The following is a 15212-nucleotide window of genomic DNA, read 5'->3' as shown; positions in this document are numbered from 1 at the left end:
TCCCCCCCCCCCAAGTTTTCTCATAAGGAGACAAATGATGAACTTTATGCTAATGAATAAGTCATGTCATAACCTTCCCTACAATACTGTCATGGTCAACTTTCTGTTCAAAACAAAACAAATCAGAGAAAGGAGACTCCATGTAAAGCCATCATTATGACACTTGAGTTGGTATCTTAAATCTTAGTACCAATGAAACAAAAATTATTATTAAACAATAAAAAGTGATTAAAAACATCTGAAAAGATTAAATAACTGGAAGATTTTTAGCAATATACTACAGGGATCTTTTATTACTGACAAAAAGTTAAGGTCAAAGAGGTCAACTAATTGAATTGCTGGTAAATTCTGTGAATGGTACAAAAATCCATGTAATACAAATTCAGAGAAGTGTGATTTCACTTGACAAACAGCACTTAAACATCTCAGTTAACTTTAACATCATAAATGTGAGAATCAATACCATATTTAATAGATAGAAAGAAATTATTTATGGCATGTGGAAGATAAGCAACTGAACCTGTTCTCAGTGCAGCGTGACGGCAAACATACCTAACATACTTGGTTTTTGCGTGAGATGAGGAAATATCATACAGACATTGAACAGTGATTTTAGCAAATGGCTGTGCTCTAACAGAATTATTATTGTAAAACTGTATTCAATTTGTTTCCAAAGTCTGCTGGCAGATTATAAGTGATTTTGAAAAGAGTTAGACATTAGTTGGAATCTAGAAATATGTTCCAGGGGAGAAACAAAAACCTGATCTGTTTAGCTTATCAAGAACAGGTTGGGAGGTGACTTAATCATGGTGCAGTAATTGTTTTTGCAATGATCTGAATATTCATTATCACTGGAATTCTTTTCCTGAAGATATCTAGTCTTGATTAACAGGACAAACCGAGGTTAGAAATAATAAAGTTCTGTGATCTGAGTAATGCCACAATGATTCACCATCAGCATGGCTTTTTCCAGTTCTAAAAATTTACCTGCATCTTAAAATCTCATGGAAATACTGCAGAGCATACTATACTCATGATGTCAAATCTATCCTGCAACCCTGCCAAGGCACCAACACTAAGAATCTGGCTTGGATTTAGGCATATAATTGTCTACTTTTAAAATGTGAGACTCAAAGGAAAGCACAACTTAATGAATCAGTAACAACTATGATTTTCTTTGTGAATCTGTACCACCAAAACTGACAGTTTATGCCATCCTAGTAGCTGAGAACTTAAACATTAAAAGCTAGCTATGGTATAGTCATCACACGCTATAGAAGTTGGATTCAAATGTTCTCATATTTTCTCTTTTGTTTGTCCTTAGTATTTGGAGCATATATCACATTCAGCTCAGGTGTTTCACTTAGAAGCTAAGTTAATTTCAAAAAAAGAAAGAACCACGGTACTTCTCCTATAAGTAACTAGAGAGTATTGTCACCACTTTTAAAGGGATGTAGATTTTACTTTTCAATCTTTTAAATTTTCTAGAAGCATAGCTATTTAGTAGTTTAACATTTTAAGCAAAAAGGAATTAGTCATACAGCAGCATTTCGGCTTTGAAGCAAGGGCTTTGTATTTCGTAACAGCAGCCTGTGATCTGGGTCCATAGTATAGGTGTTTTTCACTTTCCGATCCTTTTCTTTCTGTTCTTCATCAGATTCATAGAAATTATTTTCACTGTATTCTTCCACCACCTCATCATCCTACCAAAAGACAAAATGACAAAAACATACACAGAATATTTGAACCAACCGGTTTTATACATTAAGGCAGACAACACCACAATTTAATGCAAGATTCACACACTTTTTTAAAAATACCTATCGGCTCTTCTACCCCAGTTCGCTCAAAGCAGTAAATGTACCGACACAAAAAATAGCTTAACAATATATGCAAAATTTCCTTAGAAATAAGATGAATTGCTAAATGAAATATCTTCATTAATATTCTATAAACTAGATTAGGTATGAATATTAGTCTTTTTTGGACTGAAAGCCTATGATCCAAAATTGACATTTCTGAAAACCGTCAGTTTAAAATTCCCTCTTTTTTGAAAAGTTGTTGCAAATCATATGAATTCTTCCTTCTCTAATATAATATATACAATATATAAATTATCTGTGAAATCTGTGAAAATAGCAAATCTCAAAAGAAGGGACAGGTTTTTTTCTTAAGAAATTACATGTGAAAAAGGTTATGTATCCTGAGCCAGGCCTTCTCTGATGAAGTACAAATACTTGAACTGTTTAAATAAAGTTATGAATTATCAGCATAATGTCACTTAAAAACCCACAACACACTAAAAGAATTCATTAAAGTTTGAGATATTAGTAAATTAGGCCTTTTAATCCTGAAGGCTAAATAAAAGAATATAAAATAATATATCTGATTATGTAAACATGATAAACTAAAACAAATCTTAAGATTTCTGATGTGGATCAAAAAACGGATAAAGAATAGATTTAAAGTGTTTCATTATGCTTATATTTAATTAGCATTAAAAAGTCCACAAACTTAAAGAAAAGTAAGATGGAAACCATCAGGGTTAGATTAAAACAGTATCAGATCCCAGGAGCTGTGGTCTAGATTACGAATACTGAGAGTACTCAACATTACAAAACTTTTTTTAAAAAATAAGCTACTGACTTCTGCAACTTGTTATATCCAAGTGAGTGTCCTTGCTCTCCTAAATTCTTCCATCTCACTTTGTCACCAGAACACCCAACTAAGACAAACAGCATTACTGTGGCTAGCTGGAGCTATTCACGTTACAATGGGCTGGCTGGTACCAGACACCAGCCGTACCAATAGTTCTGCTTGTCTTTCTCTCAAGTCTCTGTCCAACTATTTTAAGGAATATCCAACTCTACATAATGGTTTTAAGAGGATTATTTAAGTCATATACCCAATTGTTGACTTTTTTAAAAGACATAATTACTTCTGAGACAAATGTATCTTTTTAATTCTAGCTGGCAGTAGCAAAGCAATCAAAAGTGAATGGAAGAATAGCTAGAAATGAAAATGAAGACTTATTTAATAGGTCTTCAGGAAACCAGGCAAGGCTAACTTCGAATCTTTGTTGCATGCCTTGGTCAAAACTCAGGTGCAGTGAATCAGCCCATAAAAGTGTCTTCAGCAGAAGCAGAGGGGTAGGGGGAGGGAGGGAACAAGTGACAATAGATCAAATTTGTCATTTTATTCTACTTTTAATTACAATTTGCAAGGACACTGAAAATAAAACTTCCCTTCACATTTCTTATCATTTTTATTACTTGATGCCACCAGCACTCTCAGTGTTTTACAGAATCCCTAGCAAGCTCTTAGATTTCTTATGCAACAGGAACTGATTTGGTTTGTTTACTTCTCTGTCTATACTTCTGTCACCCTTCTAAACTAAAAACTCAGGATACTAAATAAAGAGTACTGGTAACAGTATTCCTCCCCTTGTCTACAGGACGGGCAACTTGAGAACAAAATTCCTGATCCCAGTGCATCTCAACCCTGCACTGAAGAAGCTTCCTCTAACAGAAGGAGAATAATTCAATCTTCATCGATTCAGTCTTCAGTATCCCTGCCTTGACTGCTAACAGGCATGCACATCAGTACTACTGAACTCAACGGGAATACAAAGTTGGAAATTGTATTTAACTCATTAATCACTGTTGTAAAGAAACAGCTTGAGCTCTCACATTTCTGACTTTTTTTTTATTACAGAATTGTTGGTTAGAAGCATACTTGGAGCAGAGTTCCAAATAATTATGAAGCAACTTATGCCTCTTAGGAAAACATGTTTAATTTAAATCCCGTTAGAGTCTTTATATTGAATCACTTTCTTCATACCCCTACAGCAGAAGTATTAATGTGGTCTTTTCTCATACTCATGTATTTTATTGCAATCTTAGAATATTCCTCTTTTCTCAAATCTGTTGAGATCTGGTATGAAATAATTATGTTCCAGACAAAGGATGATGATGACACACAGGGAAATAAGTTTAATGAACTGAAATTCATTAAAAACAAGTTCATGAAGTCCAAATCAGTCAGAATTTGTAGTCACAAGGACCTTACTAAGACGAAGAGAATATGTAATACTGCAAAATTTGCACATTACCATGGAAAGGAAAGCAAAGTATTATGTGAAAGAGCCAGGAGACTGAAAGATAAAAACATGCAGGCTTCTTGGTGTGCAAGAATTGCTGTTTCAAATTCTATTAATCATCCCAGACACGGAGAGCAGTTACCAGGAAATGTGAAAACATTCAATCACTCACAACCCCTTAAGCCTCAACCTGAACTGCTGACTATACTCACTGCCAAAAAGAGAGAACTGTACATTTAGAATCATAGAATCGTTTAGGTTGGAAAAGATCTTTAAGATGATCAAGTCCAACCACTTACCTAACACTGCCATGTTCACTATTAAACCATGTCCCTAAGCGCCATGTCTAAAAGTCCTTTAAATACCTCCAGGAATGGTGACTCAACCACTTCCGTGGGCAGCCTGTTCCAATGCTTGACAACCCTGTCGGTGAAGAAATTTTCCTAATACCCAATCTAAACCACCCCTGGTGCAACTTCAGGCCGTTTCTTCTTGTCCTATCACTTGACACCCACCTGACTTCAACCTTCTTTCAGGTAGTTGTAGAGAGCGATGAGGTCTCCCCTCAGCCTCCTTTTCTCCAGGCTAAACAACCCCAGTTCCCTCAGCCCCTCCTCATAAGACTTGTTCTCCAGACCCTTCACCAGCTTTGGTGCTCTTCTTTGGACACGCTCCAGCACCTCAACGTCCTTCTTGTAGTGAGGGGCCCAAAACCGAACACAGTATTCGAGGTGCGGCCTCACCAGTGCCAAGGACAGGGGCACAATCACTTCCCCACTCCTGCTGGCCACACTATTTCTGATACAAGCCAGGATGCTCTTGGCCTTCTTGGCCACCTGGGCACACTGCCGGCTCATGTTCAGCCGGCTGTCAGCCAGCACCCCCGGGTCCTTTTCCGCCAGGCAGCTTTCCAGCCACTCTTCCCCAAGCTTGTAGCGCTGCATGGGGTTGTTGTGACCCAAATGCAGGACCCGGCACTTGGCCTTGTTGAATCTCACACAGTTGGCCTGGGCCCATCGATCCAGCCTGTCCAGATCCCTCTTGGAGAGCCTTCCTACCCTCAAGCAGATCAACACTCCTGCCCAACTTGGTGTCATCTGCAAACTTACTGAAGGTGCACTCAATCTCCTTGTCCAGATCATTGATAAAGATATTAAACAGAACTGGTCCCAATACTGGGGAACACCACTTGTGACTGGCTGCCAACTGGATTTAACTCCATTCACCACAACTCTCTGGGCCTGGCCATCCAGCCAGTTTTTGACCCAGCAAAGAGTATGCCTGTCCAAGCCACGAGCAGCCAGTTTCTCTAGGAGAATGCTGTGGGAAACGGTGTCAAAGGCTTTACTAAAGTCCAGGCAGACAACATCCACAGCCTTTCCCTCATCCACTAGGTGGGTCACCTTATCATAGAAGGAGATCTGATTAGTCAAGCAGGACCTGCCTTTCACAAATCCATGCTGACTGGGCCTGATCACCTGGTTGTCCTGTATGTGCCATGTGATGGCACTCAAGACGATCTGTTCCATAACCTTCCCCAGCACCAAAGTCAGGCTGACAGGCCTGTAGTTCCCCAGACCCTCCTTCTGGCCCTTCGTGTAGATGGGAGTCACATTTGCTAACCTCCAGCCAACTGGGACTTCCCCGGTTAGCCAGGACTGTTGATAAATGATGGAAAGTGGCTTGGTGAGCACTTCCACCAGCTCCATCAGTACCCTTGGGTGGATCCCACCTGGCCCCATAGACTTGTGTGTGTCTAAGTGGTGTAGCAGGTCGCTAACCATTTCCCATTGGATTATGGGGGCTTCATTCTGCTCCCTGTCCCTGTCTTCCAGCTCAGGGGGCTGGGTACCTGGAGAACAACTGGTTTTACTATTAAAGACTGTGGCAAAGAAGGCATTAAGTACCTCAGCCTTTTCCTCATCCTTTGTCACTATGTTTCACCCTGCATCCCATAAAGGATTGTCCTTAGCCCTCCTTTTGTTGCTAATGTATTTATAGAAACATTTTTTATTGTCTTTTACGGCAGTAGCCAGATTAAGTTCTAGTTGGGCTTTGGCCCTTCTAATTTTCTCCCTGCATAACCTCATGACATCCTTGTAGTCCTCCCGAGTGGCCTGCCCCTTCTTCCAAAGGTCGTAAACTCTCTTTTTTTTCCTGAGTTCCAGCCAAAGCTCTCTGTTCAGCCAGGCCGGTCTTCTTTCCCACTGGCTCATCTTTCGGCACATAGGGACAGCATGCTCCTGCACCTTTAAGACCTCCTTCTTGAAGACTGTCCAGCCTTCCTGGACTCCTTTGCCCTTCAGGACTGCATCCCAAGGCACCCTGTCAACCGGGCTCCTAAACAAGCCAAAGTCTGCCCTCTGGAAGTCCAAAGTAGCAGTTCTGCTGACCCCCCTCCTTACTTCTCCAAGAATCGAAAACTCTATCATTTCACGCTCGCTGTGCCCAAGACAGCCTCCAACCATCACATCACCCGTAAGTCCTCCCCTGTTCACAAACAACAGGGTCCAGTGGGGCGCCTTCCCTAGTTGGTTCATTCACGAACTGTGTCACAATCATTGGTTCATTCACAATCTTCTCTGTATTGTATTGTATTGTAGTGTATCTCCACTGTATTGTATTTCCAGCAGACATCTGGTAAGTTGAAGTCCCCCATGAGAACAAGGGCTAGTGATCGTGAGACCTCTCCCAGCTGCTTATAGAATAATTCATCTGCCTCTTCAATATTTCATCTGTCTCTTCAGACTTTTTCGTAAGTCTGCATCTACCTGAGTAACCAGGTCTGTTTTGGCATGCACCAAGTTACTTTTATAATTTCTGCTATCACAGACAAGCCTTATTTCTTGATAGCATGGAGTACCAGTATTCTGTTAAGTAGTTTGGGGCCTAGGCAGAAAACCTGAAATGGAACCCTTCAAGCTGACTGAGGCACAATAAATTACAGCCAAGAATTCAGACCACCAAGCCGAAACCTCATCTTAGAGACCTAGCTGAACTGTTGCTCTGTCCCCAGATAAACTTTGTAGTGCAAGTATTGAAGCTTGCACAAAAGCAACAGACTGTATTAATTCTCCTCTGAAGTGGCACAGAGCTAGCTTCAAGGTGGCAAGCCCAACCGAAGCCTTTTGGTATTGTAACAAAGGGGGAAAGCCTTGTGCAGACATCTAAGCAAGAGCCTCCACACTCAGCAACACTGCTAGTGGTGTCCAGGATAAAAATAGAAACCAGAACAGCATGCCGCTTATACTAGGTCTACATCTTGGACTGCAACCAGGAAAGAAAGTATGAATGGGGTATAATGGAGAAAGAAGCACTACTAACACTAATATTTTTACTGCCAGCACAGGACTGAAAATAAGACTCCTGCCTTTGGGGGATGAAAGTCTTCCTGTTTTAACTATTAATGTTGAATCAACAACCGCCAGCTTCCACAGGTAATTGCCTGCACACTTATTCTCCAATCCTCAGTATCTATATTGCACCTACACTAAGCTGTGGGAGATGATTCTTCACATGTCCTTGAAGAAATGCCAGATATTGGTGGCACTCAAATTTTACTTTCCCAGATGTCTAATTAAAGCTCAAATTGATGATTCATATCAGCAGCTCTATCAGAAAAAAAACCCCAATACTCTGATCCTTTTTGACAGGGGACAGACAGCATGAGAGTTCAGGGAGTACATTCAAATGTTCCCATACTTTCTCTTGTCCTTTCAATCACTTTAGATGCAGTTTCACAGTTGATTTAAGACTAGTCATTCATTAAAAGTTTGTTATTTTGTTTGTTTGTTTGTTTGTTTGTTTTTAAAAGCATGTTTTATTTTCACCAGGATCAGTAAAATTATCTGGCTCACTGTGGTCATAGGATCACTAGAACTGCTGAATTTTCAAAAGCAGTAGGTGGTAAAGGGAGAAGGACAGAACAGAGGCATTCCCTTTCAGTGGCAGTCTTTAGTTAAACTGCATTAAGTACACTTAACAGTTTGTAGTAGCACATGATTTAATTGTGCAGTTAATAGCTTTTCTAAATTGCAAAATCACTAAAAAGTTCAGAACCCTAGGAGAATGAAGTGATTAAAAACTGCAAGAGACCACTAGCATTCCAGGCTAGGAATTGCAAATGGACTCTGTGCATTCTCCATCTTCTGCAATTTATTCAATCCAGTAAAGAAGTGTGTATTTTAGTGTGAAAGAACATGCGTAATTCTTCATGTTATTTCAGACAAACAGTTTAGAGGCATCTTCATAAAGTATTAACAGCTTAAATGAAGAAACTGCCAGATAACAAGTTCCATTAGTCTGTTTTTAAAGTCACTAAGTAAATAAGCTAACATTTAACTGAGATCTTGCTTGAAATTACATTTAATATGGCATTAAAGTCAGAATGTTCCTTCCATTTAGGGTAAAGCACATTATGTGAATGCTACAATTACCTCCAAACAGAGCTTCACACATCCACAAACTCAGAGTTAAGTAAAACTTCACTGAAATCTGAAGCATGAATACATACTATTTGCCCACTCTACCAGCCTTAACTCCATCTTCTATTCAAAAGTGATTCAAATATTTGTATTCCTAGGTTACATATAACTGATTTTAAAGCTATATACTTCAGTTTCTCTCCTCAGATTCATAAGGAAATACACTTACAGCTTTTCTGATTCCCGCAGCAGAATCTTTGGCAGATAAGATTTTAGCTATCTTCCAGAGCCCTTTCTAATATTTCTAAGAACTGCTCTCAGAAAAGTTTTGGATAAGCTAAGTTTTGAAGGTAAGAAGAGTTTTGGGACTATTCACTAGTCAGTGAATCTGACTGCAATACCAAAACCACCTTAGCCAACCAAGATCAGCAGTCCATTTGCTGTATCGTGAACAGTATCCTTGGAAAAGGGAAATAGTAGAAAATGTATAGAACAGTTTCCTACTTAAAGAATTAATGATGTATCCAAGATAAATCTGAAATTTTGATGTTGTGCGTGCAGATGCCTACCTAAATCCTTCCACGTGCTTCACAGATGGGTTTCAGAACACTAGAATAGACCTATCTTTGGTCTATCAGAGCAAACTAAAAATTATCCTCAAGACCACTCAAAAAGCCAAGGAGATGAGCTGTGACAAGTTTCTGACAGATGAGCAGACCTCAACCAATCACACTTGTTAATAACCACATGCTGGCAGAAGTATCCATCCTCTCCACAATGGAAGTCCTTGAATAAGATACAGGTATGTCAGTATAGGTAAAGCTTGACATGAAGAATTGCTAGTGGTCTAAAAAAAGGCACAATCTCACATGGGAAAAATATTTGAGAAATGGAAGCGTAACCAACATAATCTGCAGCCTGGCTGGAGAAAGGCCTTAGAAGGCACAAAGCCAAGTTTGCCACAGAGATCTTCAGGTACTAAATGAATGAGAGTAAGTTATAACTTTTGTCTTATTAAGCCAAAGGGAGTTGAAGAGTCAAAGAATAAAGGGACCAGATCATCCACTCCATAAATAATGCCTTCCTTTGAAGTACTAACCAGCCATCAAAGTATACTCCCTCTTTCTTAGGTAGGCTGCCATTATAACCAGTTGTGTGATAAGGACTTGTGCTACTGTGAATGGACTAACGGGACCTAGTAATGATCTGATGAGATGCTCTGATGGCCATGTGAAAATAGGGGAGTATTTCAAGTGCCTAAGTATAAGTATCTGGTGCCATTTTATACTCCCTCCCTCAAGTATGAGAAGTATCTGTGTGGGTCTGGCAGATCCTGAAGGTATGGAGCCTACAGGAGATCCATAACAACTGAAGACTAGGCAGGGCATCTTGTGGCATTTAGAACAACACGAGACCCTCAGATAATCATATCCCGTTTCTATAAAGGCTAAAAGCTTCAGATACTTCCCCTTCTGTAGGACAAAATTAATGAAGCAAATCAAACTCTTCCTGTTTAAAAATAGCTATTGAATCTTCTACTGTTACATTGAAGGAAAATGAGTTTCCAGCACCTAACAAACTCCTGCTGATGCTCTTGTGTGCAGAGTCATTGGAAAGGAACAGGCTGGGGATTACAAGACAGGTGACAAACAAACTGGATCACAGTACCAGGATGCACGTTATAGCAACGGTTACAAACTGTAGCTATTCCTGAATGGACAGAAAGCAGGACGTGACTTTGCTGTCACCAGTCCAGAACAGCGTGTTTTGTGTGGTCTCAGACATGATGCATTTACAGCTTTCAGGAACAAAGTTACTTAAAAATGAATGAGAATTTTAGAAACTTAAATTTCTCCCTTCTACCACACAAAGAATATTAAAAAGATTCTGGTAATGAAGTAGTGGTCTGGAATATGACCTGTATTCTACCAGGAAAGAATTTCTAAGGAGGCTTCCTGAAGAAATGTGCAGTGAGAGGACCAGAAGGCATATGTCCATTACTCCCTTCTAAATTAAGTCAAAATAGACTGAACACTTTCAGTCCAAAAGTCAGCAAATACAGAATGTAATGATTAGGTAGTGTGATATATAAATAATAATATATAGCCTGTATTACTTATATAAAATATTCATACATAATTATCACAGTACCAAACATTGCATTTTATCACTCCACAGGGACCAGACCTGTTGCTCCTACACAAATCAAAAAGTACATACACATTTTCAGTTAAGTGAACCACCATGGAATAAAGAACCAGTAAAGATCGCAAGATCATCATGATATTACTCTGATATGTTTGAATATTATAATTTCTACTTCAATTATAACCACAGCCTATTCATTACCATTGGAATAGAGAGGTCAGAAAGAAAACCTGAGGTTTTGGTTGGATTTGTAGAACTATGCAGATCTGAAGCCACTGAAACAGACTTGGACTCCTACAGTGCCCTCTTCTGAGGATCATTTTTCAGATTACAACTCTATTCAAATGAGTCTGCTGAAATTATACTGAAAATGTAATATATTAATACAGTCATATAAAAGATATTATATAATTCCAATAAATTACAATGGAAACTGGTACTTTAGTTTTAAGTTTTAAATAAGAGCTATCACGTTCTGGTCAAATGCGATTTCATGGTTCCTTGCACACAATTATATTACTGGGTTTTTAAAGTTTATTTATCTAAAGAGATAAAGATGCTTTCAGCTAATAGAAATTGAAGTGAGTATTAATGGAAATTGTAGTTGTGACAAACTGAAGAAATATTTGGGTCACACTGAATTATATTTTCTGATTCTAACGCTCACTCTATAACCTTCATATTGGGATAACAGTCAAATGATGTTGAAAACCAACCTATTTTTAAAGTACAAACATCTGCCAGGAAATGATACAACCTGAAAAAGGGTTTACAATGTGAGTGCCATTGAAATTTCTTACCAGATTTTCTATAATTCAATGGCCAGTACAGTCTCAACCATCTATTAATACAAAAAGCCAAGAGACACAAGAAAGGGGCAGCTTAAGAATCCATGACCTAAAAATGCAGGAAAAGAATGGGTTAAGAAGTTTTCAAAGAAGAAAACTCCTCCCTTCCTTTCTGCCTTCACTGTGTTCATAGAAGTAGACGCTCTTTCCTGTTTTCAGGGTATTGACCAAAACCAGGGCATTTTCACACAGGAGGTATTGCACTCAGGAATAATTGTATTCTCACAGATTTCATCTCTGGGACACAGAAGTTCTGAGGTGTTTTTAAGCTCAATCAATCCCTTCACTAAAAAGGCTTTGAATTTTCTTTTATCACCAGGTTGTTTCAAAGAGGTTCAACAGTTGAGGGAAGGGAGGAGTACAACTTCTAAAGCTATATTTCATAAGGGCTCAAATTGTGGCAATGGTCTCATGGTCTGAAGATCAGTTGCACAGTTCCATGACTTAAATCATTTTGAGTTTAGTACCATCCAAACCCAGGGGATCTCATGACAATTATGCATTACCAGTAAGAAAGGACTGCATCAGCATGTGACAATAGTTCAAAGCTGCAAGAAATAAGACTCAAATTAGGTGAGATTATCAACAGTATCTACTCCTTGGCTTTAAAACACTAGCTTTAGTCTCAGTTCAGTTCCAACAAACAAGAAAGCCATCGCACAAAATCCTCCAGTATCTTCTTGGTACTCTTAGCAGTTTACTGACTATGATGTTGTAACATCCCTGTAAACAGCTATCCTAGGGCAACTTTGAGACATTATTCTGTAAAATGATTAGTTTTCCAAGTCAGCTTACCTTGTGGTATCAATAGCCTCTGGAGTTACATGTTTCATACTCACCAAAACATTTTCACATTTCTTTAGGAAAGCTAAATTTTAGTGTGGATAAGGAACCCACAATAAAGTTCTACTAGTTTGGGGAGTTTTTATACACAATTCAGAAAAACTTTCTATATAAAAAACCTTCCAATTTGTAAATATAGCAAGCTTGATACCTAAGCTACACAAAGGTACTAAGACACCTACTGAAGCTTGAGAATCAGACTGTGGCAAGTGAAATTTAACATTGAGGCATTTTCAGTCACAACATTGTTCTTAGCTTAACTTCCGGCATATATAAAAGTTACATGATAAACTGTAAATAAATCAAGCTTTATTTGTAGTTTACTACATCTTTTCCTATCATATACATATTCTAAGACTATATCCCTGCACATTCTCATTTATACAATACCCTCTATAATCCCAGTGTGGATGTACATGTTTATTTCATTCTTAAAAAAAACCCAAACCATTTTCCCATATAGTATGAGTATGTAAACTCATTGGTACATGAAAGACTCTTCAAAAACTCTTCAATCCAGCTTTACAGTAGTTTTTAAAAACTTGCTTAACCAATAACATAGTTTTGAATACAAACTCAAAAATGTAATGAATTAAAAGGCTTACTGAAAAACTAAAGAAAAAGAAAAATCCCAAAATGTTCTTCAGAAAGCCTGTACTCATAAAAGTTTTATACTACAGCTCTGAGAGAAGAGCATAGCACAGGTGGAAGTATGGGTTTGAGGACCACTGAACATTAAATTTTTCCCGATATATCACAATTACAGGAACATCTGTGCTAAGTAACTTCATACTGAACTAATGTGAAAACTCAAGAAGTGTTCAAAAGCTCATGCTCATTTGCTTCTTAGCAGCAACTAAGTGTAGGACTGCTGTCTAAAAATAGGGGCTGAGTTAAATATGCTGCAGTAATTAACATCTTTCTGCAACTACCCCAAATTCCCACTTATTGTTGTAACAAAGTCTCACGATACTTGCAGCTAGAATTAAAACAATCAATTATGATTTTTAGATCACTTTCATCTATTCAAAACAGTACCATGCTCCTCAAAATGGAAGCGAGGCATAAAATAGCGTTCTCTTACCACAAAACCACCCTCATTTCAATAGTGTGTGGAAAAGGTACGATAATGAGAGTGTAAAGACAGACAGATTTGCAAAGCAAAGAGCAGAAAAAACGTTTAGAGCATAAGAAGAGGGGAAGAACAGAAAATAGAAGGAAGAACAAGAAGTGATAAAATAAACATTACAAAAAAAAAATGGAGGAGGAGCAAAGATGAAGGCATAAATTAAAGGGAAAAGATACTATACGCTTCTGCCTACAAGTGCTTCATTTTTTTCCCCCTTAAATCCAAAAATTAAAGTGGAATTTGGAACTTGTATTCAGAAGTTTGGTTAAATGCTTGAGCAGTTTTCAGGCTTTTTATGATGGTTAAGGTTTAATCTCAGTTTAAATTTAATCTCAGTTTAAGTATCTGAAAAGGCAGTATAAGCCATCCCATCAAGATAGCAAGCACTTATGAACCAACTGCCAAGCAAAAGTATTCTTCCATAGGGTTGCACAGTAAGTGAACCATGAAGAAAAACAGATAATTGTTACTTACTTTGGGGCCAAGAGAAAGGTACTACATGCTCTAGAAGTAGTAGTCACGACCTGTCATGAATTATAAACAGGGTATGGAGGAACAAGGATCTCTCAGATCTTCAGCCTGTACAGAACTGTAATGGTTCACAGTGCCCCACCTTTTCTAGTGTTCCTGTTACACCCTCTAGTTATACCAAACCATGTATACTTACTTCTTAAAACAACTCAACTCCTTTCTCTCTGGAAAAAATGTAGATCATTTTAAAAGTAAAGTCAAAGAGAACAAAGGGTTCTTCCCCATTTCCCACACATGCAAACACACTCATATCTTTATTTTTAATTTTTGTTTATGTAGCCTTAGGATTGTTTAGAGTTACTACAATGTTTATCCAACACTTAAACCATATTTGGACTACAGTCCAAATGTTAGTTAGGAGCCTCAAATTTTCAAGACAAAATGACCTGAAATCTTAGAAGAATGCTAACTGTACCTGTACTCAGATTGGCGGTCTGAAAGATGAAAGTCTGCTATCCTCAACGGAAAGTCTGTCCTACTAATCTAAACATCATCAATGGACATTAAATCCTGTATTACAGGATTTTTTTCCTTCATCCTAATGCATAAGTAGGCAAAGGAGCTGAAAGCATCTTAAAACATCTGTTGATTCACTTCAGTGATATTCTCACACCAACAACTGGTGGTATATTTATTCTGATGGTAAAAGCCATGATGGAAAAGCACATGTTGCTACCATTCAGGCCTAAGTTACTCCCAGTCTTCTTGCCTGGCATTTTTCCAACCATAAACTGGAACAAACTTGTGGATACACTGTCAAAGAGATGGATGATCCAAGATAATTTGAAATTTTTTATATTTACTCTTCCCCATGGTCCTTTAGAGATATGCCATAACCAATCAAGAATTCTACCTGATATTACAAACAGAAGAAGTGTACAGGCTGAGACTCAGGAGACTAAAGCTTCCTCAGAGCAGAGGTCTGACCTCACGCAGGTCTCCTCAAACAGAGGAAAAATTAAACAAAGGTTTACTTTTGCAAAGAAGGAGCTAAGGAAGCTTATTTTGCAACTCTTCTAATTATCCAGAGCAAATCCTGATATAACAATGAAAAGGCCACACAAGTTACCAGACAGAAAATAATATCCCACAGACAGATGGCCAGAACAGGATTTATGAATATTTTGGCATCCAGGAAGCCCCAAAGTATTCTAAGATAGCATTCACTTCATATTGCTCACACAATTTTC

At 38.3% G+C, this 15212-nt stretch overlaps 1 protein-coding gene across 5 annotated transcripts in view; it reads right to left on the bottom strand.

Moving 5' to 3' along the window:
- The window catches only part of AP3B1 (adaptor related protein complex 3 subunit beta 1), a 169445-nt gene that overhangs the window by 97890 nt on the left and 56343 nt on the right, over nt 1-15212 (bottom strand). For all 5 annotated transcript variants that reach the window (XM_076363229.1, XM_076363228.1, XM_076363227.1 and 2 more), the window contains one exon: nt 1542-1703. In XM_076363229.1, coding sequence (XP_076219344.1) covers nt 1542-1703 — 162 coding nt within the window. The remainder of the gene's footprint in view (nt 1-1541; nt 1704-15212) is intronic.

The sequence above is a fragment of the Aptenodytes patagonicus genome, chromosome Z, assembly GCF_965638725.1.
Source record: "Aptenodytes patagonicus chromosome Z, bAptPat1.pri.cur, whole genome shotgun sequence".
In the NCBI taxonomy this organism is placed as follows: domain Eukaryota; kingdom Metazoa; phylum Chordata; class Aves; order Sphenisciformes; family Spheniscidae; genus Aptenodytes; species Aptenodytes patagonicus.
The sequence above is the reverse complement of the archived record's forward strand: the minus strand, read 5'-3'. Positions and strand labels throughout refer to the sequence as shown.